Raw genomic sequence first — 25,868 nt, forward strand, 5'->3', positions numbered from 1 at the left:
ATTTTTCCGCTATGTTTTCCAAACCCAATTTTCCAATAGCAATATGGTTTGAAAAATGGTAAGTACTAACACCTATACCAGGGTATCACTACCTTAGGGCCAAATAGATCAAAAACTCTCATTTTAGTCTCTTTTCATGCCTAAACAAAAATTAACTCAATTGGTGCCATTAGGTACTCTTTAACCTACATAAAACCATCTTAAAATCATGCCTAAACCATTCAATTCAACAATACTCAATAAATCAACCATTACACATACAAAATCATCCATTTTTATATCACTCATCTCAATTTATATTAACTCACTTTTAAACCATTTCATATCATCTATTTCCATATCATATCAAACTTAAACATGCAAATATAAGTACTATTCATATTTGTATAATCATTCCAAAAATAATCAATTCAATAAGGCACAAATTTGCATTAACCATACCATTTCAATCTATTTACTCAATTATTCATTCAACCAACGATCAATTCATACCACAATCACTTATCTTACCTATGCATACTTATTTAAGTTAATTAATTCATTTCATTCTATCACATAAAACATGTCTAAATCGTACACCAATAACTATATGCACTCTACCTATCAACTTTAACATTCCATCCTACAATTCTTTGTCAAGAATACATGTAATACTTTAACCAACTACTAAGTGGTCTCATACCAATTCACTTATCATATTACCAATTCACCTATCTAAGCATTCCAACATGGTCAAAACATACCTATACCAACAAGACACTAATCATTTATGCCACGTTTTAGTTTCAAACTAATATAATTCTAGCATATCATCTACCAACATTAAAACATATAATCAAATTATACCAACTTCCATTTATCAATTTTGCAAAACATAATTATAAGCATTATTAGCTTCTAACTCAAACATCCCAAACTTAGCAAAACACAAGGGACTCCACCAAGTACATGCTCTAATATATACTATCTGTTACACCCTATACCCAGTCCGGTCGTCAAACCTGAGTTACAAGATGCTACAACAGTTAACATGTTCATTCATATACATTTAACATCAATAACGTTCAACAAATCAGAAATACAAGTCATGATTCATAATTATTACGAATTACAACCAAATCTGAGTCTTAATCGAGCTTAAGAAAGCTCTTAAGTTGACCGAGTACAAATAAAGACTAAATTACAAACTTTTAAATAACTAGGGAAAAATTATAAAATAGTGTCGCATTTCCGTGTGGTCAGGCCGTGTAGAGTTAGATAACATGGTCATCTAATCAAATCATGTCACAAACTAAAACCGTGTATAAAAAGATCACACGGTCGTGTAACAAACTGAGACCGTGTGGACCTAAATGTACAATCTTGCAAATATTCATACGGTCGTATAGCCAGGTCACGCAAAAGACTGAGACTGTGTTTACTAGAGTCACACAATCGTGTATTCAGACCGTATAAATCATTTGGGCCATGTACACCAATCACTTCCTAATTCATAAAGACCACACGGCTGTGCCACATGCCCATGTGTGACACATCACTGTGTAGCCAGGCCATGTATACCATAAGTATATTTCAAAGCAAGCTATAAAACCCTATATTCAATTATGCCACAAACATGCATTATACCAATCATTAGACATATTCAAATGCATCAAAAACATACCATGAATACAACTTAAAACATCTCCTTATGTGCCTAACCAATTTGCCACAATTGGCACCTCAATTCAATAATTCACAATCAACTATTCACACCAAGCATTTCCTAAGATCCATATCATACTTTCATCACCAAATCATCATTCTCAAATGCCAAATTCAACAAGAAAAATGCACCATAAGTATCAAAGCATACTTATACCATCACATGCCACAACCAACCAAAACAATCATTAAAGTTTACAACAAAACATATAGTTCACATCAATATGGCACAAAACATAATTCAACCACTTATATATACATTGTCATTATCACCTATTTACATGCCACTTATAACCGAGCCAAAATGAACAAAAGTCTACCAAAAGAGTTGGTGGATAGTGTGAACTTCGGAGACAACCTAATCGACAATCTACAAGGAAGAAAAGTAAAACAAGGTAATCTTACTTAAAGCTTAGTAAGTTCGTATGAAATTAACACAATGTACTCGACAATTAATAATTTTAACTAATGAAAATATCATATAAACATAATATTCCATTGTCACCTTACACATTTCATAACATAGCCAATTTGGTTAGTACATCATTCCATACATATACATAACATAATATGTATTACAACCACATTCAATTCATAGCTAACATTACCATTCAAATACATCTTTTGTTTCAATTCAATTTCATACTTAGATTTGTCTAGGGAACTATAGTAAATTAACTTCAGATACTCGGGATAACTTTGCTCACACGAGCTGTAAATAGGGACATTAACCATTACTCGATGCTGTTTACACGAGCTATGGAGAATCCTCAACAAATGTTGGATCTTAGCCATCGATATGGTATCCACCACCGGTACATAGTACTTAATAAATATAAACACTGGCACATAGTGCTTGATATAACATGAACACCAATATAAATTCCCTGATAATATAGTCACCAATACATAGTACCTGATAAATATAAACACCGGCACATAGTGCCTGATACATTAAACTCTAATGACATGTCATTTGTATCCTAAACATTCACTAAGTCCACATGGGCCTTAATTCAATTCCCGTGTTCTTTCCATAATTATAGAATAGTCTCATATAACAACATGTACCAATTGACATTCCATATCATATCTCAGTTCATTACAATCTCTCAATTCATTCCAACAATTTTCTCTTTTTTGCGTTTATCGATCGATTGATCCGTTTCTTGATCTATATAATAATTTAACTCAATTAACAAATTCCAAATAACTTATAATGTCTAAACATATGCATATGATCCTTTAATAATATTTTACAATATTTCTCTAAACTTTTACGTTTTATTCAATTTAGTCCTTAAAACTGAAACTTACATATCTTTTATAATTGAGCTCCGTTTTTCATTCCATTATTAATTTCATCCTTAAATAAATCTCTAGAATAAAAAATTACAAAATTTTTATATTAATTCTGGCCTTATTTCATTTTAGTCCCTAAACTTAAAAGTATTAAAAACCACTTTACAAAATAGTCAAATTCCATGACAAAGTTTTAAACTTTACCATTTAACATCCAAAAAGCTTCAAAAACAACAATGGCATCTTTTAAAATCTTTAATAGTTTTACAATTTAGTACTTGGGTTAGCTAGATTAAGCTACAATGATCTCAAAAACATAAAATTTACTAAAAATGAGCTTAGTTTACATACCATGAAAAAAGAATGAAGCTTGGTCGATTCTCTCCTACCCCAACAATGGTGTTTTCGATTCAATGAAGAAAAATGAGGAAGATGGTGGCTTGTTTTTTTTTTATGTTTAATATTTACTAAATTACCTTTTAATTAAACATATATTATAACTAAAATGCATATACATAACCGTCCACTAAATAACTATTCAAACATTAAATAATGCTTTTATACTCATTTAGCACCTTAAAATTAATAGCGATTAAGTTTTACGATTTTTATAATTTAGTCCTTGTACCATAATTAACTATTCAAACATTAAAATTTTTGGACCAAACTTTAATATGACACTTTAATGACCTCGTAAATATTAAATAAATAATATTTACTAACTCACTTATCAAAATTGTGGTCCCAAAACTACTGTTTTCGACAACACTAAAAATAGGCCGTTATACTATCACTATTCATATTCAATTTCATGTATTAATTAATTCATACAACTTTCTATACTATTCAATTCATTCCCTATCTCGATATTCACTTCCACCCTTAGCATTTTCAACTCAATATCTATCAATAACTTACCTTAATGTTATATAATTCAATATATCATGAATATGCTTTAACTAAAATTAGTTTCGAATCATAGAAATACAAACCGAAAGCTCGTGTCACCCGTCGTCAACTCTCGCCTTCCCTTTTCCTTTCGACGATCTTATGTCATTTTTAACTACGAATAATAATTCAGTAATGGTATAATATCAAATTCTTTTCAAATCACATTCATTTATAAGGTCATACATATTTGCAAATTATTCAATTTAATCATCTATTTCGATAATCAATCAAATTCATACCAATACTATTCGATTAGTCATAATCAAATACCAATTCCTTAAATATATAAAATTTTGATTCATCATATTCAATTTATCAATCAATTTATCATTTCTTTACGATTTAGTCCATATCACACCTTTTTGTAACAAATTGTAGACAATTCAAATTACAATCACACAAAATAATTTCATAATTCAAGAATATATTACAAATACATATAATCATACCATATGAACTTACTTGGTTAAATCAATAAACAAGTTGAAGCTTTAAGGACTATTCAACAATTTTGTATTTTCCTCGATTATTTCTGATTTGGTCCAATTTTTTATCTATACAATTATTTCATTCAATTTATCAATTAAAAACATCTTATATCATCCTATTATATGCATGTATCAGTTCAATTTCATTATTTGAATGCCCCTAAAGTTTTGCATTTTATTTAATTTAGTCCCTAAAATCGAATTTGCCATAACTCTCAAATTTGAGCTTCGATTTCGAAATTGATCTCAATTACATCCTTCTATAACTCTCTATTATCTGTAATTATATAAATTTAACATTAATTTTTAAATTTATACAGTTTAGTCCCTATGTTCAAAAACTAGCAATCAAACTTTACAAACTAATCCTTTTTCACCTTTAAGCTTACAATCTAACAAATTAGCACTAAAAGCTTCAAGCATTCATCAATGTAAATTTCTAAAAACTTGAGCAAATTTAAAAAATGATACTTGGATTAGTTAAATTGAGCTTCCATCATCTTAAAAACGTAAAATTTATGAAAAACGAACTTTTAATTCCTCACCATGCAAAGGCCAATTGTATTGAAGCTTCAAATATGGCTTTCTTCATGCATATTCGGTGGAGAGGAGAAGAATAATAAAAGATGATAACTTTTCAAATGGATTTTATACCTTAATTAATAATTAATAACCTTAATTACTTTAATTAAACCTTAATTTAATATATATAATCATATTTAACTAAAAGTAGTGGAGGTTGACATCATAATCCACAAAATATCAATCATAGTTGGTCCAATTGCTTATTTGATCCCTTAACTAAATAAAATCTATAACGATAAGACTTTTATGACTTTTTTTGATTTAATCTTTATACCTTAATTAACTATCCAAACAATAAAATGAAAGGACCAAACTTTAATTAACCTTTATACTAACCTCGTAAATATTAAATAATAATATTTACGTATTCGATCATTAGAAATGAGATTTCGAAACCGTAATTTTTGATACCACTAACCCTCAGGTCGTTACAATTTAATTAACTTTAGTTTATTTAGTTAATCCACTATTAACATTACAGTCACTAACACCCACCTTGATATGGTCTAATTTCTATTTTAAACCTTTAATTATTTGCAATTTAATTCTTTAAGCAAAATTTCTAATTATAAATCTATAGTTATTGGATCATACAATTTAGCCCCTAAACCTTAATTAATCATGAATTTGGTTAAGTTACTTATCCAAAATTCAATTCACCTATCTAATAAGTCCATAATTACCTTTATTTAATATTTATAGACTCGATTTACGAAAATAGGATCCGGAACCCGTAATTTCCAACACCATTAAAAACCAAATTGTTACAATATTTTAAAAAGAAATTTTAATTTTTTAAATCAAAATAAAACAAGTTTAGGTTTGTGAGTGGGATGAAGGTTGTAGCACGAAATTAGTAATTTTTTAAACAATGTTGCTTTTAAATTTGAATTTCAATATTTAATTATATTTCCATAAAATTTAAAATATGAACCCAAGTTTTATTAATGGAGTAAATTTAAATTTCATTTTAAAAATTCTGAATAATTACAAATAAAAATTTCACTAGGAAATCATTAATAACAATAAACAAGATCTTATTCCAATAATTTTGATAATTATCTTTTCAATTTTCTTAACGCTCAAATGTTGTGTTATTTTTAAAAGGTAATTAAAATATTTAATAAATATGCACGTCAACTTAAATAAGCACACAGAAATAACATGCTATAATTCAACAAATTGGAAATTAACATTACAACATTATCAAACCACAACACATCATTTATAAATACCCTCACATATATGACCATAAATACACAATATAATTTTACATTCTCATATGTACATAAACATGGTGAAGGCATTAATGCATTACTCCTAAATTACATGGACTAAGCAAGACATTTGGCTCTACCTTCATGCCAAAATAACATTACAATCATGTCTGCATGGAATGCTTAAGATCACATGGCATGAGTTTAGAACACAAACATGTTAAAGCATAACGCCCTAAATTTAGTTTCAACAATTCAAAATCATTTGATATTAAAGCATCAACAAAAGCCAAACATATAAGACTTCTTAAACCATTAATATAGAGATTTGCACTTCACAAATTTTCTCATGTTACCCCCTAATTTTTTTTATCATTTTAGTCCTTAAGGTTCACCTCTGTTACATAATTAGTTTTTACACTAACAATTTTTTTTTCTTTTAAGAATTTGTTGATGTGGACAAACATAGGGCTGACATGTAGAGAAATAAGGGAACGACATGTGAATTCATTTTTAACCATTCTTACAAAAAAAATTTAAAAAAAAAACCTTAATTTTTTAAAAAATTAAAATTTATTATATATATATAAGAAATACATAAATTATAAAACTTCAAAAATATATATAAATTGAAAATAAAAAAAGAATATATAAATTGAAAATAAAAATAACAAATTTAGTTAAAAAATAAAACATAAATAAATTTGGTTAAATTTTTAGAAAATTACAAGAAATTGTAAATTTAAAAAATTAAAATATATTTTAAACATTAAAAAACAAAAATTGACCGGTTGACGTTGGTTAATGCTGGTCAAGCTAGGTTAGCTTCACAACTAATGATTTTCCAAATTCACTAATTTGAAATGTTTTAAGGATAATGTTTAACATTTACAACACTATGTTTTAAAATAGGCAAGATAGAGTCAATTCCCCAAAACCTTATGCTTATTCTCACAAGTTTAGAAATGGAATTGAAATGAGGAATACTTCTCAAAGGTTGATTTACAATGATTCAAGCTCACTCAAACACATTACAACACTTGAAAAAATAAAAGAAAATAATACCCCAAGTGTATACGAGTGTAAAATAAGAATAACAAAGAAAGAATTTAATTTTTGTACAACTAGCTTTGTAAACTCTTTTTTTTTTTTTATACTCCCTCATTTATTTCTAACTATTTTGAGTAGTTGGAGGGAATTAAGAACCCTTACAACCATTGATTCTAACATTAAGTCAATATCCTACTTTAAAACATATGATCCTTAGACCCTTATGTATTGGGGTCTAAGGCTATGTTCTGATACCTCAAGGTTGAGGTTAGTTGCCCAAAAATGCTCATTGACTATGTATCGGACCATTAAGGGATAAATTTTGTGATAACATGAAATGCTGACTTGATGATGTGATATCATCAAATATTTAAAAATAAAATGTAGATATTTTAAATGAAAAAACATGAGTAAATTAGCATAAAAGGTAGTATAGAGCCAAATTGCAATAATGACACATTATAAAATATCAACAATGAGTTCATCCATTGTTAATGGACTTATAAAATCAGTTTTTCAAACAAATATATTTTGGATTTTGCGAATTGTTTTGTTTGAGTGAAAACAATAGAAATAACATTTCTTGATCGTTTCACATGCATCAAGAAAATATAAGTACTGTTTCCAAAGCAAAGTGAGGGCATGAACTGCTGTTGTAGTCTCTACCACAAAAGAATCTTTCATGTATCGATGAAGTTGCATGCAAGAGATCATAACGTCCGCATTGGAGTTCCCAATGATGATGGGAGGGGGAACTAAGATAATTAAATATTCAAAAAATATATATTATAAAATCCTCCAACACGCATTAAAAATATGAACAAAATAATACAACTCTAAAATTCGAAAGAGGTGAAGAAATTTAAAATAAATACAAAAGAACCCATGGACCCAAAAGTTATACAAAATTCGAATATATGTGTATGTGCAAAATTTGGAAACAAAAATTCCACGGCGGTACAGTGCATGAATATAGCAAGCTTTTGGGAATTGGCAGAAAATTTCATCTCACCATGAAGAGTCTACCTAATGCCCGTTAGTTAAGCGATGGAAGGTAGGCATTTGTATTCCAATTCTAGCACTCAACAAAACATGAAATGGAAGTCTAGGCAACATAGACAAAATGAAACCCTAAATGCGTAAATCCGTAAACGAGAGTTGAGCAAGTGGGCCTGGAGATGCTATCGAACACGTATGATTGACACATCCACCTCTTCTCTTCTAATTCCAAGGAGGACTGCAGAGGAAAAGCACATGCAATGCAAGTCAATTATTTGTTCTGATTCCATCTTTGTTGAAGAAGCTTCGATATAAGAGCTTTGACGTTCACTCTTTTATGATTTGAAATCCTCTGAGTTCCTCCAAATCAAACAAAGTCAAAGAAAGAATTGACTTATGGCCTTGGGTTGATGCTGGAATCCGAATATCAATATGATGAAAAGGGAAAGGAGGAAAAGGATAGAAGAGGCATTCCAACGTTCATTATGCTTTCCATGGACCTGATAATCAGATATTGCTTTTAAGATTTGGCTCTACGTTGTCGCCCTTCTAGGGGTAAACCCAAAAGTCAAAACAATTATGATCCACTAACACTGCGCTAGTGAGAGAACCGGAGAAGCTAGCACAGTATCCTTGATTGGAGATAAACATTTTAAAGCAAAAAGAGCGGAAAGGACACAGAATGGCGTAATCCTCATTTCCAATAGACCTTTGGGAACGGCCAAGAGTCAGAGTGGTGAACATGCAATAATAAACAATAAGGAAATGTGGGCGGTGATTTAATTGTCTGTATGTTCAGTCTAGTAATAGTACGAGTATCTCTTGGAGTTTGAAAATTCGATCATCAACAAAAAGTGAGCAGCTATGACTGAAGAGATGGGTGGCATAGTCTGAGCCATGCAAAAAGCGGAATATATTCCAAGACGCGATGATTATGATGATCCGAATCAAATGTCCAGTGCCTCCTCCTCAGCCATTGGTTATAAATAGTCCCCCCCAGCATTGCCTATTAGCATCCCATTGGAGAAATCGAGGAGATTTATTTCACAATTTCACGAGGAAGAGAGGTCCCACATGAGGACTGGAGCTAGCCCCTGTATTGTAGCCAAGGATGACTTGCCTGTGGCCTGGCAAGGGCAAGCAGCAGTTTGAAAACTGAAATGGAATGCGACGGCTCCATCGCTTCCCATCGGGATTATGATGAAAGGTAAAAGTAAGTCTTTAGTGGCACACAGGCAGTCTCCTTGGCTAACGAAACAGGCTCTTGTCATCTCATGCTGGACTTTCTCTTCTTCCTCACCTGGAAATGGAGACTCTTAGGGCTGAACTGGATATAAGCTACCAAAACGAAATGGTGGTAGAGGTAAATGAAGTTTCCGCATTTATATATACTAGTCACTTTCATCATTACATGCGTAAAGCAATTGCTTCATAACGCTTTTAAATAGACGGTCATCTTGATGCTACTTCATTTACAAAAAGTAGCACAAAGCCTATAAACAAGGGCGAACGCTAGGAACCATCTTTAGGCTCAATCTAATATATAAAGCTAAGCAACAATAAACTAAATTTAAATATAATATTATTAAAATTTGCTTACAGGGTATAAAATTAATGGAATTCTTTTTTCAGTTTTCAAATATTATATAGTTTATGGTGCATAAATATAATAGATTTAAAAGGAATCGAATAATGCCCTTAAAAAAGGATAATTTAATAGGTTCAGAAAAAGTAAGAAATGTTAAAATGCACATTGTGGTGATTACATATTTTTAATTGATTCTGTTATTAGTTCAAAAATGGAAATTATTAATATAACACAATACGATACTTTCGAGAAGACGAATTTAATAAAATAATTAACCATGTTAAAATATAAATTTAAAAAAAATTATAATGTGAGGCTTGAAAGTAATAGTAAATAAATCATAATTTATGTATTTTGAAGTAAAATTTATGATCGTAATAACAAGGATCTCAAAAATCCTACTCCCCTATTTCGTCAACAAATTACACATTTATGTGCATGAAATACATTTTGTTATGGAAATTTATAAACATATCTACTAGTCTAAGAATCACCTTCTAGAAGTTGGAAGAATATTACATATGTTTATTATTGTATAGTTCAAACCGAAGGGGCTATTCGTCAATAATGTCATGAAGCTTTTTCTAATGGAGCTAAGATCAAATTGACTTATAACATTAAATTCAGCTATGGATAGATTGTATGTATCCAAAAAAATACACAACAGGCTGTTGCGACTGGCAACAGAGTCGAGTGGAAAGCTTTTATTCAAAACACAGTTGCTTGTATAGACAATGGTTTGTAGCAAATCAGAAGCAAATGGGTTTTAGTAGACTTGGTTATCATGCAGGCAAAGCAAAACTCTTCTGCATCCATTGGGGCAAATCCACCACCAGACAAGGATCTGATTTCTCAAAATCAGCAATCTGAATCAAAAACAATGGAATGGGGTGAAATTACTGAAAGAAAACAATAAAGAGTGGATATCAAAGAAAAACAAGACTCGCCTTCTCGTTGCAGGTTGGGCAATAATGATATTTATGCCAAAGACAGTCCATGGAAGGGCAAAGGAAGCAGATTCCAAGCATAAAGGGCATCATGCATCCAACCACTGCTGCCAAACTAGGCTTAGATCTGAATTTCACATTAAATTTTATAGAGTAATATTATCATATTGTATATGGCCAGGCCAGGGGGTAACAGAAAACAAGCCATTTTCATTGTTTGGTCATGTTTATTTAAACAAGCCACTTTTAATTGTATCCACTGCCACAAAGAAACTAAAATTAGGAACTACAGAGCATCTACATGTTTTATTATAAAATAAACTACAATTGATTCATTCTATCTATCTATATAACGCTCTTACTGAATTTGACGTTATAAATTAAAAATACAAACTCGCATATAAGAAAAACAAACCACAAATTTCAGAAGTCAGGCAGGACCTAGAGTCGACTCTGGTCGTTACAATCCCGCACAACCGCCTCAAATAGATGATCGGGAACTAGAAAAAACCGATCTCATATGATAAGGGAATGAAAAAGAAAGAGGAAATACCTGACGAGGGTGAGACCGGAATTACCACAGTAAGGGCAATTGAAAGGAGCGGGAGTATCACGATACATGGTTTGCTGAATCGGAATTCCCTTTGGATCGCCGTATATGGCGTTGGCTGGTATCCTCCCCTGTTGGTATCCATCCATCCGCGGCCCTGCATAGTATGGGACTCCCAGCACCGGCTGCTCCGTCTTCGACATATTTCTTATCTCTCCGATAATATGATGCTTCGTCAACTAATGCAAGCTATGAATGTAGACTTATATCTGAGTCAGCGAGGGGTATTTTATAATGACTCAAAACGAAACGTCTAGAGGCTGCGACCGCTGTTGGATTAATTCATAGATTTTTTTTATAAAAATTAATTCTTAGATTTTCGCGTTTTGTTACCGAAAAGAAGCTACCCGGAAGGTGCGCCAATTTCTGTTTGGAAAGAAACGCGAAATTCCAAACCACCCTATTCAACCCAATATTTATACCGGTAAAGTTTAAAATTATATTTCAGTTATCTAATTTTTTTAAAATTACATAATAATCACTAATGTTATCAAATTGTTACATTTTTGTCACCTGACTGTTAGCTTAGGTTAAAACAGTATTATTGCACCTTGATTCCAAGGGTTGATAGCTAATTTGGTCCCCGAGTTATAGTTAAAAAAAATTATTTTCCCATTTTTAATTTTATTTTAACAATAATTATAAAAATATATTTAAAATAAATAAATAAAATCATTTGCAACTACTTTTTTCACGTCCAATCTTATAAAAAATCACAATCTTAAACCTTTAAAAGAAACATTAAATACACAGTTACTCTGATCTTACTCGTTTCTTATTTGCTTCGTTGTTTTACACTATCTTTCTTTACCTTTTTTTTTCTCTTTTTTCATGCAAATTTGTGTCCGGAAAAATGAAGAATTTAAAGAAAAAATAATCACTTTACATTATAAATTTAAAAATTCTAAAATTGAAAGTTACTAAAAAATCCAATTAATCTAGACTCTAGTAATTGGAATTAAAAAGAATGATGGGTTTAAAAAAGAAGCAGCATACTTTGTAATAAATGTTTGAAACTTTATGAATGGCTTCTCAAGGTTTCATTCTTTCCACTGTGAAGAAGAAGAAAAAGAAAAATGGATGATGACTCTTAAATTTTAACTTAATTAATCATAATTCATTAACATTAACCTTAACCTTAATTACCTATTTTGATGGATGATAGTGGTCTATCACCACCGTCCACTATATAGTAAAAGGCCAAATTGCTGAATTGATCCTTCAATTAGTTACAATTTCATAGTGGTTAATTTTTACCTCTTTCATAATTTAATTCTTGTACCTTACTTAGTCACTAATTCAGTAAAATTACTTATCCAAGATTTAATTCACCTATATAATCACTCTATAAATATTTAATAAAAACATTCTCAAGGTCAATTTATGAAACCGAGATCTTGATATCTCATTTCTCAAAATCGGTTACTTTCAGTATACTCCACTTGTACTTTAACTAACTGAACAATTAACGAAAATTATCATATTTACGGCTCACTCATTAAAATTATGGTCTTAAAATCATTATTTTCAACACCACTAAAAACGGGTTATTACGGCTTCTTTTTAAAAAAATTTGTGGCTATTTGATCTACCCTCTAAGATTAAAATACTAAACTGGAGAATTTCTCAAAATTTTCTTCCTACTTCGTCTACTTTACAGAAGGTTAGTTGAGTCTAGATTATGCCCTAGATGCTCTGGTGAGGTAGAAATTTTGGAGCATGTTTTCCGAGACTGTCCGAGCACAGAGGCGATATGGGAGCAATTAAATTTCTGTTGGCCAATATCTGCGTTAGAATCAAACTACAGAGAATGGGCGATAGTCATATTTGAGCACAATTCTATGAGGCAATGGAGATTGTTTTCATGTACAAATAGGCGACTTGGATATGGAGAAACAAATTAGTCCGTAAAGGAGTGCAAAAATCATCTTCTTCCATAGCAAGTTCATCTAGGAGGTTCTAAATTAGAAGTTACATGTCCAGAAAGGGAAACCGGTATGATGGAAATCGCCGAAAAGCCCGCTCATCAAAATCAACGTTGATGTTGTGTTCAACAAACATAGGAAAAAATCTTGTGCATGTGTAGTAATTAGAGATTCAAAGGAGGTAGTACTGGGTTCAAAAACTAGCTTGCATGATAACATACCTACAGCGTTCGCAGTTGAGGTGACTGCATGTCTTGAAGCAGTGTAGATGGACAAGATATAGGGTTTTCGGTGGTGGTGATGGAAGGAGGTGCAGAAAGAGAAGGAAGAAAGATTAGAAATCGGTGCCTATATATCTGATAATAGATCTGTCTGTGTAGGATACCAAAAGTGTTATTTCATACATGCACCGAGACAGGCCTAATTGGTTGTGCTTTACAATTTGCTTTTATAACCAACCAACTATTTTCATTAATGCCCAAATTAATTATATTAATGTTTAATTACATTTTTATTAGAAATTGAATTTATATAATAATATAGTTTTCACTTTGTTTTTATTATGTGGAAATTTGAAGATTTTTAATATAATTTCAACTTAATGACATAACATTAGTTGCTTTTATTTTGGGGACTCAAATAACATTATGCTTTTATTTGGTGGGGGCCGGAGTGGAACAGCAAGAGAGGTCATCTGTTTCATTTTTCTCAACTCTTTTGGAAAATAAGGGTAATTTATTTATTTTAAAATCTTATATTATTTACTATTTCTTAATTATCATTTACTTTTATAGTAGTTATATTTAAAGTCTTATTTTTTGTTGAAAAATATTTTAGACAAAAATTTAAAGTAATTACAAAAGTATAATCTTAGTTTTCATGATTTTTCTTTATAGCAGTAAATTACAATTAATATTTTTCTCCTACATTGAACTTTGGTGCACATTGCTCATTTGGATAGTTGTAATGGTTTGTAGGGACATTCTACTAATTGGGATAGTGCTCTTTGTTTGTCAAGTAATCTGGATATTTTTTTATAATTATTGCTTTAAGAAAATGGAACCCCATAATTTTGTTATGAAAAGTAAAACGTGTGGAAATTAAAATTCTGGAAACATCAATGTTCATATCTATTAGACAAAAAAATCAAATCAACTCGTCAAACCCCTCACAATATTCTAAGTGTTCATATTCCTAGTAATAATAACATCTGAATTTTAAAAAATAACATCCAAACATATAGTCTGCCCCTAGGCTAGGCTGGATTCAGGGTAGCGGCTTGCTATCTTGCACACTGTTCAAAAGATGAAACGATGCTTTCTCAAAATTAACAAATCCCATGAACCAGAAGTCATGCCCATCCACCGTAACTACCTGAATATAGCTCTCCACCGGATTCTCTTTCATCACCACCGGATTAACACTGCCCACATTCGCCAAAGGTATCATCACCTGTCCTTATTAACGAATGCAAAATTTAACTAAATTAATGAATCTGTTCAATTTGCAATTCATCATATCATTACTATCGTTCAATACTTTATATTATTACCTTGTAGTAGCTCCAAGTCTCCTGACCAGAAGGAGCAGTGAAAGATAAGGGCCGATCACTGCAGAAGGCTACCCGAGCCGTTGATAAATAGAGCGTACCCGCAACAGGGCCTGTTGTTGTGGAGAGATAACAGGCGAATGTCTTCTTTAACCTTTCATCCGTATCAGTTGCAAAAATCTGCTTGAACAGAGACTCAAATCCTCCCTCTGTTATAGCTTTGGCTGTCAGGTTTAATTTACCCCATGCTGCTTCCGATACAGACGGTCCAGTTTTAACTGTAATTTCATATATCCAGTCCACACATATTAGGACTATGATATGAAGAAGCTAGCTATAATTGAATGAACTTACGGTTGTGCCAGATGTTGCGTGCTATAGACTCGGTCTTCCTACTCCAGGTATTGAACATGTTAATCACAGGTTCAAAAGGATTATGGCTTGGTCTTTCTGCAGGGGAATAAACGACATAGGGCAGCTCATAGATTTGTTGGTGATCACTAGCATTCCATAAAGCCGCCTTCTGGTTGTCTGGATGGGCACTAGGAGCTGCTGGGGATCCCATGACGTGCGTGCCCCATTTCTTAATATCTTCTTCCGATGGGGGTGCTTCTACTGTGGGTTCGTGGGATCCTTCTACTTGAGTGTTTTCTTGAGTAGGTGTAGATGTCATGGTGTCTTTGAACTGAATGGATAATTCTTTTGGTGGATTAATATTTATGAAATGGATGATTTGGTTAGGGGGTTGAGAGGAGAATTCAAGAAATTTAGGTATTTAAGTGTGCTTTATTTCCTTTGCATCCAAGTAAGTATTCTCTAGAAAAGTGAAGTTGTAGATTTAGAAATTCAGCTTTGGTTTCTTGACCGGTTGTTATTAGGAAGTTTCTAGTTTCGTCGGTTGTCTTTCTATCAAAGGGGAATGATGTCCACCCTAAGGCGTGTGAGGATTAAATTTAGCCACTTGTTATGTACGTGTGGGAGAGAGAGTGACATCTTTCTCTGTACATACTAGGACACAATCATCTTCATACCCAAATTTATGTTTATCTATTAGTTAAAAATTTTGATATAAAAAAAAAGTTGTGGCTAATTTTAAAATAGAATTTTGAGTATAAAATATAAAAAATTGTGATAATTATGAGTATGATTTAAATTATGGTTATTAGTTAAAAAATTGATATAAAAAAATTGTGTTAATTGTATTGATGGAAATAAAGTTATCAAATAAAATTTTAAGCATTTTAATTATCAATCAAGTAATATCTAAAAAAAAATATCAATAAAAAGAAATGGGTTAGTATTAACAAACTAGAATTATATATAAAAAAAATGGAGCATTAAGCAATGGTTCTTTGAAAAAAGAAAATCGGATCATATTCAAATAATAATGATACCAGAGAGAAATGGAAATTTATTTTAATTGATAATGAGATAATATAATTGTTGAGTGTTTTTGTTGTGTGTCCTCTCGACGAGGGGAATCGAGTATTTATAAGATACAATTACTGTTCATCGAAATGACGTCTCAGGTAGGCTCTATGCACGTCAACACATATACTAATCTAGACTTAACACGTGTTTATCGTACCATGCGAACTTAGCTCGCGAGCTCTCCCTGCGAGCCCTTAATGTCTTTGCCTTGTGGGGCCCAGGTTCCTTTGCATGGATAGGTAGTTCGAGGTTATGTCCGGATTTTAGGTCAGTAGCAAGAAATACCATAACAATAATATTATATTTTGTAAATGTCTTTTTGTATGTTGTTTATATTATGTGAAGTAAGTACTCTTAAATGTGTTGGGCCGAGCCGAGTTTAATCCTTGAAAATTAAAACCTAAAATCAACCTATATTTTAAAATGGACTTTTTTTTTTGTTTAAATTCATTTCTTGACCCTCTTATTTTTATCCAAGCCCTCATATATTTCATACTAACTTTATACCTCTAACTAGATCAACACGTGCCACACATACCGTAAGTTGGAATGATCAGACGTCATATACGTATTAGATATATCATATAATACTGTAAGTAAAACATATCAATTACCAACCTTTTCGTTTGTGTCAACAAAAAGGATATCTACTACTATAAATAAAATCATCAATGTTCATTTTGTCTGTTTTCCATGCGAATGCCATCTTCTTTGGTTATTGAAACAAAATACTCTACTTCTACTTCTATTTCTATTGATTTACGTAGTTAATTATTTATCTTTCTAAATTGTGGAGTAAAATAAAGTATTTGTATTTGTATATTTACGAATTTAGTCCATTTACTTTTCAGATTTAAAAATTTAGATTTATTTGTTAACATTGTTAAAATTATTTTGTTAAATTTTCTGGTTTGATATTTTGAAATTAAAAAAAAAAAAAACCTCACTCAGTACTGAGTTGTGTCAAAAATTAAAGTATATAGAGTAAATTGAAATTTAATCATTCTTATTGTTGAGGGAAGTTGGTCTCAGACCCCTGAACGGGGGTTTGTCTCCTGTACTCCAAGGAAAGCCCAATTGGGTTCACGGCAAGCTCAAAAGTAGAAAAATATATCAGATCAAGCTATATTGACGGTGCGATTAAGAGATCAAAGCACAAAAATTCTAAAGATTTGGGAGTAACCTCATAATTTTTGAAGGTGTTTTTGAGAAATCTAACCCTACAGTAGTGAAGAGGAGACTTTGAGCTTTACTTTGGTGATTTTGGATTGATAGTCTAATGCCGAAGAAGACATTGGATGATCATAGTAGCGACGGTGAGAAGCGGTGACTATGGGTAAGGAGAAAAAAAGGAGGAAAACAAAGAAAATAGGGAAAAAGATGAAGTATCTCTCGACGCCGTTCATTGACAGGACAACACTCACCAATAGTGGTTTGACGGAGGAAGTGATAACATCTTTAAGAGAGGCGGCGGCTAGGGTTTTGGGTTAAGAGGGAAAAGATGAAAAAATATAAGAAAGAAAGAAAGGGAAAAAAAGAAAAATTAAAGAAATAAAAAAGAAATTAGAACATTCCGTTAGATTTATCAGTGGAGTGACTAATTTAGTATTATTTTTTAACAGTAATAACCAAATTAATAAAATAAAAAAGTTTGAAAGCTAGATTCACATATAAATATGAGATAGATGTAAAGGAATTTAAAAGATGAGATATATTCTTAAGTATTTAGAAAAATAAAAAAATCAGAGTGGCATACATCACTCGCGCGGCTCCCTTTGTTTTTTCTTTGTTTGTAATCTTGGCGAACAAGTTTGGAGGAGGAGTTGTATTCTTTAACTAAGGGAACCTTCCTACTAAATTTCCACTTCTTTCACTACTTGTTATATCCTGAGCGCAGTGGAGTCTCAAATTTGAAACAATGAGTTATAACCATCAGCATGTTTCCCATCAGCCCCTAGCCCCCTCAGGTTGCTGCTCTCCCCACTTGCTGCCATTCTTCTTTCTTTTCTTAATATTATATGTTTTGGTTATTTTGTTGGTTCAATCGAATGTTTTAGTGATACAGGACGCCTAATTGCTCCTTGTTTTACTACTGGAACAAAGCTTATATCAATATATACCTCTCTAAATATTTATAGTGATTGTTAATGAGAATATTCAACTGACGGTTATAGTGCAAAACAGGGCCCTATCCTCCACCAGGGCCAGACTTCCCTCCTCCGCCAACTTCAGTTGGTTATAACCGTACTCATCGTTCGCCCTCACCACCACAACCAGGCTATCAAGGTTACTGTTATGAGGGCTACCCTTCATCATCACCTGGGCTGCTTCCTCCACGCCTGCCTCCTAGGAATGAATACACTCACAATGGTTGCACTTCCTTCCTGACGGGGTGGTATGGACTATGGAATCTCTATCTCTGCTTTTTTAGATGAATGAAGCAATGCAATTTCCATTGAGATGTTTATGTCTTTATGTGATCTCATCTGTTATGCTAGATAACCATGAAATCTTATAATCGGAGTTCGTATTTGCAGTTTGGCTACTCTTTGTTGCTGCTGCTTATTGGAGGACTGCGTCTTTTAACCATTATCTGTCTGGATTGATAATTTTAGGTTACGATTATTGTCAACCGGTGGAATGGGTTCTACTTTGAAACTCTTATATAATTATGGTAATGCTTTGGTGGATGGATTTCTTTTGGTCGTGAAAAGCTTACGAGTATAACCTATAAAGGCTGGCAGAGAAGAGAACCTAGAAACCAGTTCTTTATACCATATCATGGATATTTAAAATAATTTATCTAATTTTGAATAATTATACATAAAATATAAATATTTTTAGAAGGTTGTTAGCCCCAATTTTACATTTTCCAATCAGCTAAACGAACACCAAAAACACAATTAAATAGAAGATTTTATTTATCACATAAATTATCAATTATATACCATCGCCAACCTCATCAAATATCATTCTAAAAAGCATTTAGAACAACTAAAACCATGAGAAGATATTGATTTGGGGTGGGGATTAGTGTTTTTGATTTTACATAAATGTTGGGCCAAGAGGATCTTGAAACTATTGAATCAACTCAGATCCATTGAAAAGATCAAATAACAAGTTCATTCATCTTCTCCACTTTTCAGTTTCCCTTGAAGATGTTGTAGTCACTTTCTTGGTAATTATCACAAGCTCATCCTTGATCATATAACAAGATATACAGAAAATTATCACTGATCAAATGAAGGTATTGGTGACATTGTCCAAGTAAAAGCAAAACATAATGATGATTTTACATTTCGACATTGCAATTGAGTTCTACAATATTGAGATGCTCAAAGTCCGATGAGGAAAATTGTTGATGTCGAAACCTTATGAAGCATCTCAAAGCAGGGGATGAGTGTGCTTGATATCAACCAATGGAAACAACCATTGTCACTCACAACCTGTACACATGTACTGGTTTCAAGAAAACCTACTGCAGCAAATATGGACATCCAAAAGAAAAAGGAATTCAAGAAGCACGAGATCATGGAAGACTTGTTTATCATCCAATTGAAGTACTATGCCACCAAGGAAAGAATATTAAAGCAGAGTCGTATGCCATGAGTTTAATTATCATTTACTTTTCATATTAAGTATGGTTGTTTGAATTAGACCGAATTAGCAGATCAGATTGGTTGGACTGAGAATCGGTCGGAATGTCGGTCCAAAGAGAGATATTAGGTCGATTCACTCGCGAATCAGTACGGACTAAAAAATCGGTTGAATCAGTTTTTTTTAATATTTTTTATTTTATGAATTTTTAAAATTTTATTTAATCAAACCAGTCAAACTGATAAATTGGTGACCAAATCGATTCAATCACCAATCCAGTACTGAAAACCAATGTTAAGTTGATTTTAATTTTTTAAAACTTATATTTTAAATAAATTATCATTTTATTTTTGTCAAAAATGAAATATCAAGTTTTATCCAAAACAATACAAAATATTATATTAATAGTATGAAAATTATAAACTAAATAATTTTTTATTTACTACTATCTAAAAATGTAATTATATTTCATGTTAACTGCATCAAATGTCTTCAAACTATGACTTCCGTTCTAAATTGGTCCTCAAACTTTAAAACATACCCATTACATCCTCAAACTATCGATGTTGTATCAATAAGGTACTTTCGTTACTAAAATCATTAATTTAAATGTTAAATGAGACATCAAATCTTATAGGACATAATTTAAAATGAAACTTCTAAAGAAAAATAAATGATGTAAACATCTTGGTTTAAGGTTTTCGAAGCTTTTATAGAAATTATCATTCACTTTTTTTTCAGTTTTACTTTATTTTTAGGTTTTAATTTTAAAAGGTATGCACCGTTTTAAAATTTTCATTTTAAATTATGTTATATAAGATTGTACATGTCATTTAATGAAAAAATTAACGGTTTCAATGATAGAAGGGTCTAATTGATTTAACATCGATAATTTGAGATGTAATTAAAATATTTTGACATTTAGGGATCAATCTAAAAGATGGTCATAGTTTGTGGGTATCTAATGAAATTAACTCTTATATTTCACCAGTTAATTTTTACTAATATATCAAAACAATGAAAATATATTTTCTTATTTTTCTTTTTCATTTTCTAAAAATTATTTTCTACTTTTTCAACCAAACAGTAAGGGTTTGGTTAGTTTCTTAAAAAATATTTTTTCATTTTTTTAATTTTAAATTAAATAACACATTTGATTCTTAATAATAATAATTTGTTTTCAAAAATTAAACATGAAAAAAATGTTTGGTTTATATTTTTATATAATAAAACATGATAAATAAAATAAAATAAAATAATTCATACAATTATATGAATTCAAATCACGGTAATAAATTTGATATATAAAAACTGTTGAAAAAAAAATATATTTTTGTGTTTATATAAATTTAATCTAAGGCTCATTTCATTAATTTAAAGTTCAAAACAATGAAAATATTTTATTTATTTCCTAATATTCACATATTTCATTTTTATCTTTAAAATTTTTAACTAAATACATTTTATTCAATGTTTATCATTTTCCAGAAAAACTAAAATAGAGTCTAATGTTTTTAGTTAAACAAACAATTAACTCTATTAACTCACAACATCAATCAAAATATTGAATCAATTTTTAAAGTTAGTTTTGCATTGAATCAAAATATTAACTCACATAGAAACAAGTAAAAGTATCATGGAGACCCTTGTATTAAGAGACGAATAACATTTTGCCCTCACTATTCAAAAAAGGGCAAATTAGCCCCTGTATTCGTTAAAAAACCCATCCATACGTGTTGTTAAGTGACGACTTGACTTTTTATATTTTTTTATATAAGTGAAATGGAAATAGGGGTGTAGGATTAGGTAACCCTATACTAGAAGTTGGATTGCATTTTGCCCCCTCTACTCAAAAAATTGACAAATTAGTCCCTATACGTTAAATTAAAGAGCAAAGCGTTCCTTTTGTTAAAGATTCCATCCATTTCTATTGTTAAGTGATAGTGGATGGTGGAGCAACCACACACACATACAAGCATGAGGTACACATGACATATCATGTGTTGTTGTTAGTTGCTCCGTCATCCATGTCATCAGTTAAAAGTAGAAATTGATGGTTTTTTTAACAAAAATCTTTGATCTAACATATACATATAGGGACTAATTTGACTACTTCTTTAGTAGAAATGACAAAATGCAATCCGGCTCTTCGGTGGCCTCCATGGTACTTTTACTTAATCCTACTCGTCCTTAAATTCCACACCACTTACACAAAAAATTGAAAAAAAAACAAAAACAAATCATCACTTGACAATACATATAGATGAAATTTTTAATTGAAGTGTCAATTTGCACTTTTTTGTAATATACAAAGGCTAATTTATCCATCTTTTTATTTTAGGGGGCAAAATTCAATCAACCTCTTAAAAAAGGGCTTTCATGATACTTTTACCCATAATTAACTCAAATGCAAATTATCGTTCTTTCCGGTATCTTTTATCCTTTTTATTTTGGCTAAACTGTTTTTATTATTACTATTATTATTACTATAATGATGGCATAGTGGAATTACTTTGATATTAGCACATATTCAACTTATATTATAATAAAAATATAGAAATAAATTTTGAAAATAGTTGTCAACATTATGATATATTATAAGTATTATTAAAAATTATAGAAAATATTTAAGATTTATTAAAAAATTTTGGAAAAAAATTAAAAAAGTATAAAAACCTAATGAAAATTATTGTAATTTTGAGTTTTCTATATGTACCAAGAAAACAAACAACTAATTATAATTTAAAACAAAAATAAAAATAAAAGAAAGATTGAAACTATCCCTTTTCAGAGCCTTCCGTATCTTGAGAGTTAAGAAGCTAAGTTATGTAAGAGAAAAAAAACTGAAGAAAAACGTATACAGAAGTCTAGGACTTTCGGTGTTTTTAATACATTTCTATAGTTTTTTATACTTTAAATATTTTTTTTATTTTTTTAATAACTTTTATATTTTTCCTATATTTTTTATAATTTTTATTTTATTTTATTTATTTTCATTTTTATCATTTTCACTACTTGTCACAACCACGGCATGATATGTGGCGGAGATAATAACTTTAAATATTATATTTTTATAATTTCTAATTTTTTCTAATTTTTAAATAAATTTTAAATATTTTTCTATATTTTTATTTATTTTAATATTTTTTTGTTTTTTCCATCATGTGTCACAATTATAGCATGACACTGGTGAAGATACTTGAGGAAAAAAAACTTGGAGCTGTTAACTTCAGCAATCAACTGTAAAGTTAACAATCAAAAAGCCTTTTTGTTGCATTTTGATAATTCAAGTATGCAATTGAGTGCCAAAAAAAAAACAAGGGCATAATTGCTCTTTTTTGAAAAAAAATCAAGAACTTTTTACACCTTTAAGTCAAAATTATTTAGTTTAAAAAGTATATATATTTAAAGATAAAAACTAATTATTTAGTATTATTTTTAACTAAGGCTCCGTTTGTTTCACTGAGGCTTTCGGAAAATGATTTACTTTTCTGAAAAAATTAATATTTTCCAGTGTTTGGATGAATCTATGTAAAATATTTTCTGTTGTTTGACAGATTTCCTGAAAATATTTCATAAAAGTTATTTTCAATGAAACAAACATATATTTCAGATTTATGATAAGTAGTGAATTGATTACAAAGTGGTGTTAAGGTGAAATTATAGTAAATAAATGATGTTAATGAATAAATTATAAACTTTGTGAAATTTATAATTGAAACAAGAGAAGTCATATGCATGAAAATGTGCTATGTGAAATAAGATATTATAATGAATAATTTGATTTAAGGGCTTATATAGTGAAAAATAAATTACATGGCCATAGGGACTAAATTGCAAAATATACAAAATTTTAAGTGTGAAACAATTTAATATGTGAATAAGGAAATTATGATAAAAGTTTAATGGATGTGTTATGAGATGATGAAATATGTTTAAAGTATTATAAAAGTGAAATTGTGGAAAAATATGAAATTTTTATGATGATAAGGACTAAATTGTTAAACTTAAAAAATATGTGGATGAAATACTAGAAGTGAAATACATAGAAATTTGATATTTAAGATCTGTTTGATTGAAGGAATTGATTTTCCGGAAAATCATTTCCAACTTTTCCAGCGTTTGATTGGCGGAAAACATTTTCCATTTGGAAAATGAACTCCAAAACAAGGGAAAATGGATTACATTTTAGGGAAAATGTTTTACTCTTTCAATTTCCGTAAGACATTTTCCGTGTTCTCCTCTCTATTGCCTCCTTCATTCCTTCCTTCATTTCCGGTAGAAAATTGCTTCTGTTTATCGATTTTTCAGTAACTTGTTTTTTTAATTATTCAATACTTGTTTTTTAACACAATTACAAATAATTTATTTGATATTAATTTTTTTCAATTTATAACGATTAATATTGTAGCTTAATAATTGAGTATTATTATAAATAAATCATTGCAATATATGTAAAAATAATTTAAAATATAAAAATTTATTAATATATATCAATATATGTAAAAACAATTTTTTCGAAAAATATTTTCAGGAAATCTGCCAAACAATCGAAAATATTTTACACAGATTCAATCAAACACCAGAAAATATTTTCCAGTAAATCATTTTACAGAAAAGTAAAATATTTTTCCGAAATCATTTTACGGAAAATATTTTACTGGCAATCAAACAGACCCTTTAAACAAGATACTGAGATAAATTATGTGATTAATGTGTAACAAGAAAGAAATTGATTTAGTATGATTAATTAGTGAATATTGAACTTTTATAATATAATGGATTAAATTGAAAAGTTATGAAAGTTTATAAGAAAATATTTGATAAGTGAAGAACGTAGTAGAGAATGTAACATCCCGGTGTTTTGAACCAATGTTCGGGTCGAGTATGAGAGTATTACAATGAACAGAACCTTATTAGTTTGAAAAATGTCTTACTGAAAAAAAATTTAGTAAGACATATTTACGAGAATAAAAAGATAATTTTATATTAACTAAAAACTCTTTTACGTTAACAATCCTATTTTATACAAAAAAAAATCGAAAAAAACAGAAAATATTTTCCATAAAATTTTTTACGTTGAAACAAATAAAACTTAAAATTTGATTAAAAATAATACAAAGAGAGTTAAGAATTTTACAAATGAATGTTTAAAGAAAATATATTTGATAAGAGCGGTATCAAAAGAGAAGTAAAGCAATCATCTACTGTCCGTTTGTTGCATGAGGTGTGAGGTAAAAAGCACGAAACCCGGATGAGCGGGCGATCCCATTTGCAGATTAGGTGAAGATTACCCGCTCACACCAGCATCATTTCGGGCCCACATCTCGCCGCTCTCCCACTCACGTTGTTTAAATGTTTCTCTTTATTCCACTATTTTTAATCATATTACATTTTGTCATGAAAAAAAAAATATTAAAATAATTTTAGGAAAAATATATTGATAAGATACTTATATTATTGGTCTCAAGTTTAATTCTTGTATATTTAGTTTTTAATTATTTTAATTAAACATTTCATATAAATATTTAATAAAATTGATTTTTAATTAATTTTATTAACCAAATTTAGATTTAATTGACTCATAACATTAATTCAATCAATCACACTATACCGTATAAATTATTATATCATATCATAAATTATCATTGTAACCTAAACTCTATATTTTCATACCTTGTAATTAAGCTCTATAATTAATTCTTTAACAAATAAATTTTGAATTTATCAGACACCACTTTAATTAATTTAACCAAATAACTTATTAAATCGGAGTTGTATAAATGTTGGGCAGGCAAGACAAATTTTGGTACTTACAATTTTTTTTTTTGGATTTAGTTGGTGTTTAAATTTACTAACACTAAGTTTGTGCTCACGAGCATTGAACGGTACCACTTGACAACCTCTCAATATACTATGTGGTGG

At 30.1% G+C, this 25,868-nt stretch overlaps 3 protein-coding genes across 3 annotated transcripts; 1 reads left to right on the forward strand and 2 right to left on the reverse strand.

The window, feature by feature from the left end:
- Window positions 1–10,388: 10,388 nt before the first annotated feature.
- LOC107909528 (GSH-induced LITAF domain protein) lies at window positions 10,389–11,828 on the reverse strand. The gene is made up of 3 exons (XM_016837095.2): window positions 11,385–11,828; window positions 10,832–10,958; window positions 10,389–10,750 (listed from the first exon to the last, which is right to left on the reverse strand). The coding sequence occupies exons 1-3, from the start codon at window positions 11,582–11,584 to the stop codon at window positions 10,667–10,669; spliced, it is 411 nt and encodes a 136-aa protein (XP_016692584.1). The 5' UTR covers window positions 11,585–11,828; the 3' UTR covers window positions 10,389–10,666.
- A 2,644-nt stretch (window positions 11,829–14,472) lies between these two features.
- On the reverse strand, window positions 14,473–15,834 carry LOC107909527 (GEM-like protein 5). The gene is made up of 3 exons (XM_016837094.2): window positions 15,270–15,834; window positions 14,919–15,193; window positions 14,473–14,818 (listed from the first exon to the last, which is right to left on the reverse strand). The coding sequence occupies exons 1-3, from the start codon at window positions 15,586–15,588 to the stop codon at window positions 14,633–14,635; spliced, it is 780 nt and encodes a 259-aa protein (XP_016692583.2). The 5' UTR covers window positions 15,589–15,834; the 3' UTR covers window positions 14,473–14,632.
- A 2,216-nt stretch (window positions 15,835–18,050) lies between these two features.
- Window positions 18,051–19,163, forward strand: LOC107909526 (cysteine-rich and transmembrane domain-containing protein WIH2). The gene is made up of 3 exons (XM_016837093.2): window positions 18,051–18,313; window positions 18,531–18,741; window positions 18,884–19,163. Exons 1-3 carry the CDS (start codon window positions 18,265–18,267, stop codon window positions 18,930–18,932), a joined length of 309 nt encoding a protein of 102 aa, XP_016692582.1. The 5' UTR covers window positions 18,051–18,264; the 3' UTR covers window positions 18,933–19,163.
- The last annotated feature ends 6,705 nt before the right edge of the window (window positions 19,164–25,868 follow it).

Source organism: Gossypium hirsutum, chromosome D02 (assembly GCF_007990345.1).
Source record: "Gossypium hirsutum isolate 1008001.06 chromosome D02, Gossypium_hirsutum_v2.1, whole genome shotgun sequence".
Lineage (NCBI taxonomy): Eukaryota > Viridiplantae > Streptophyta > Magnoliopsida > Malvales > Malvaceae > Gossypium > Gossypium hirsutum.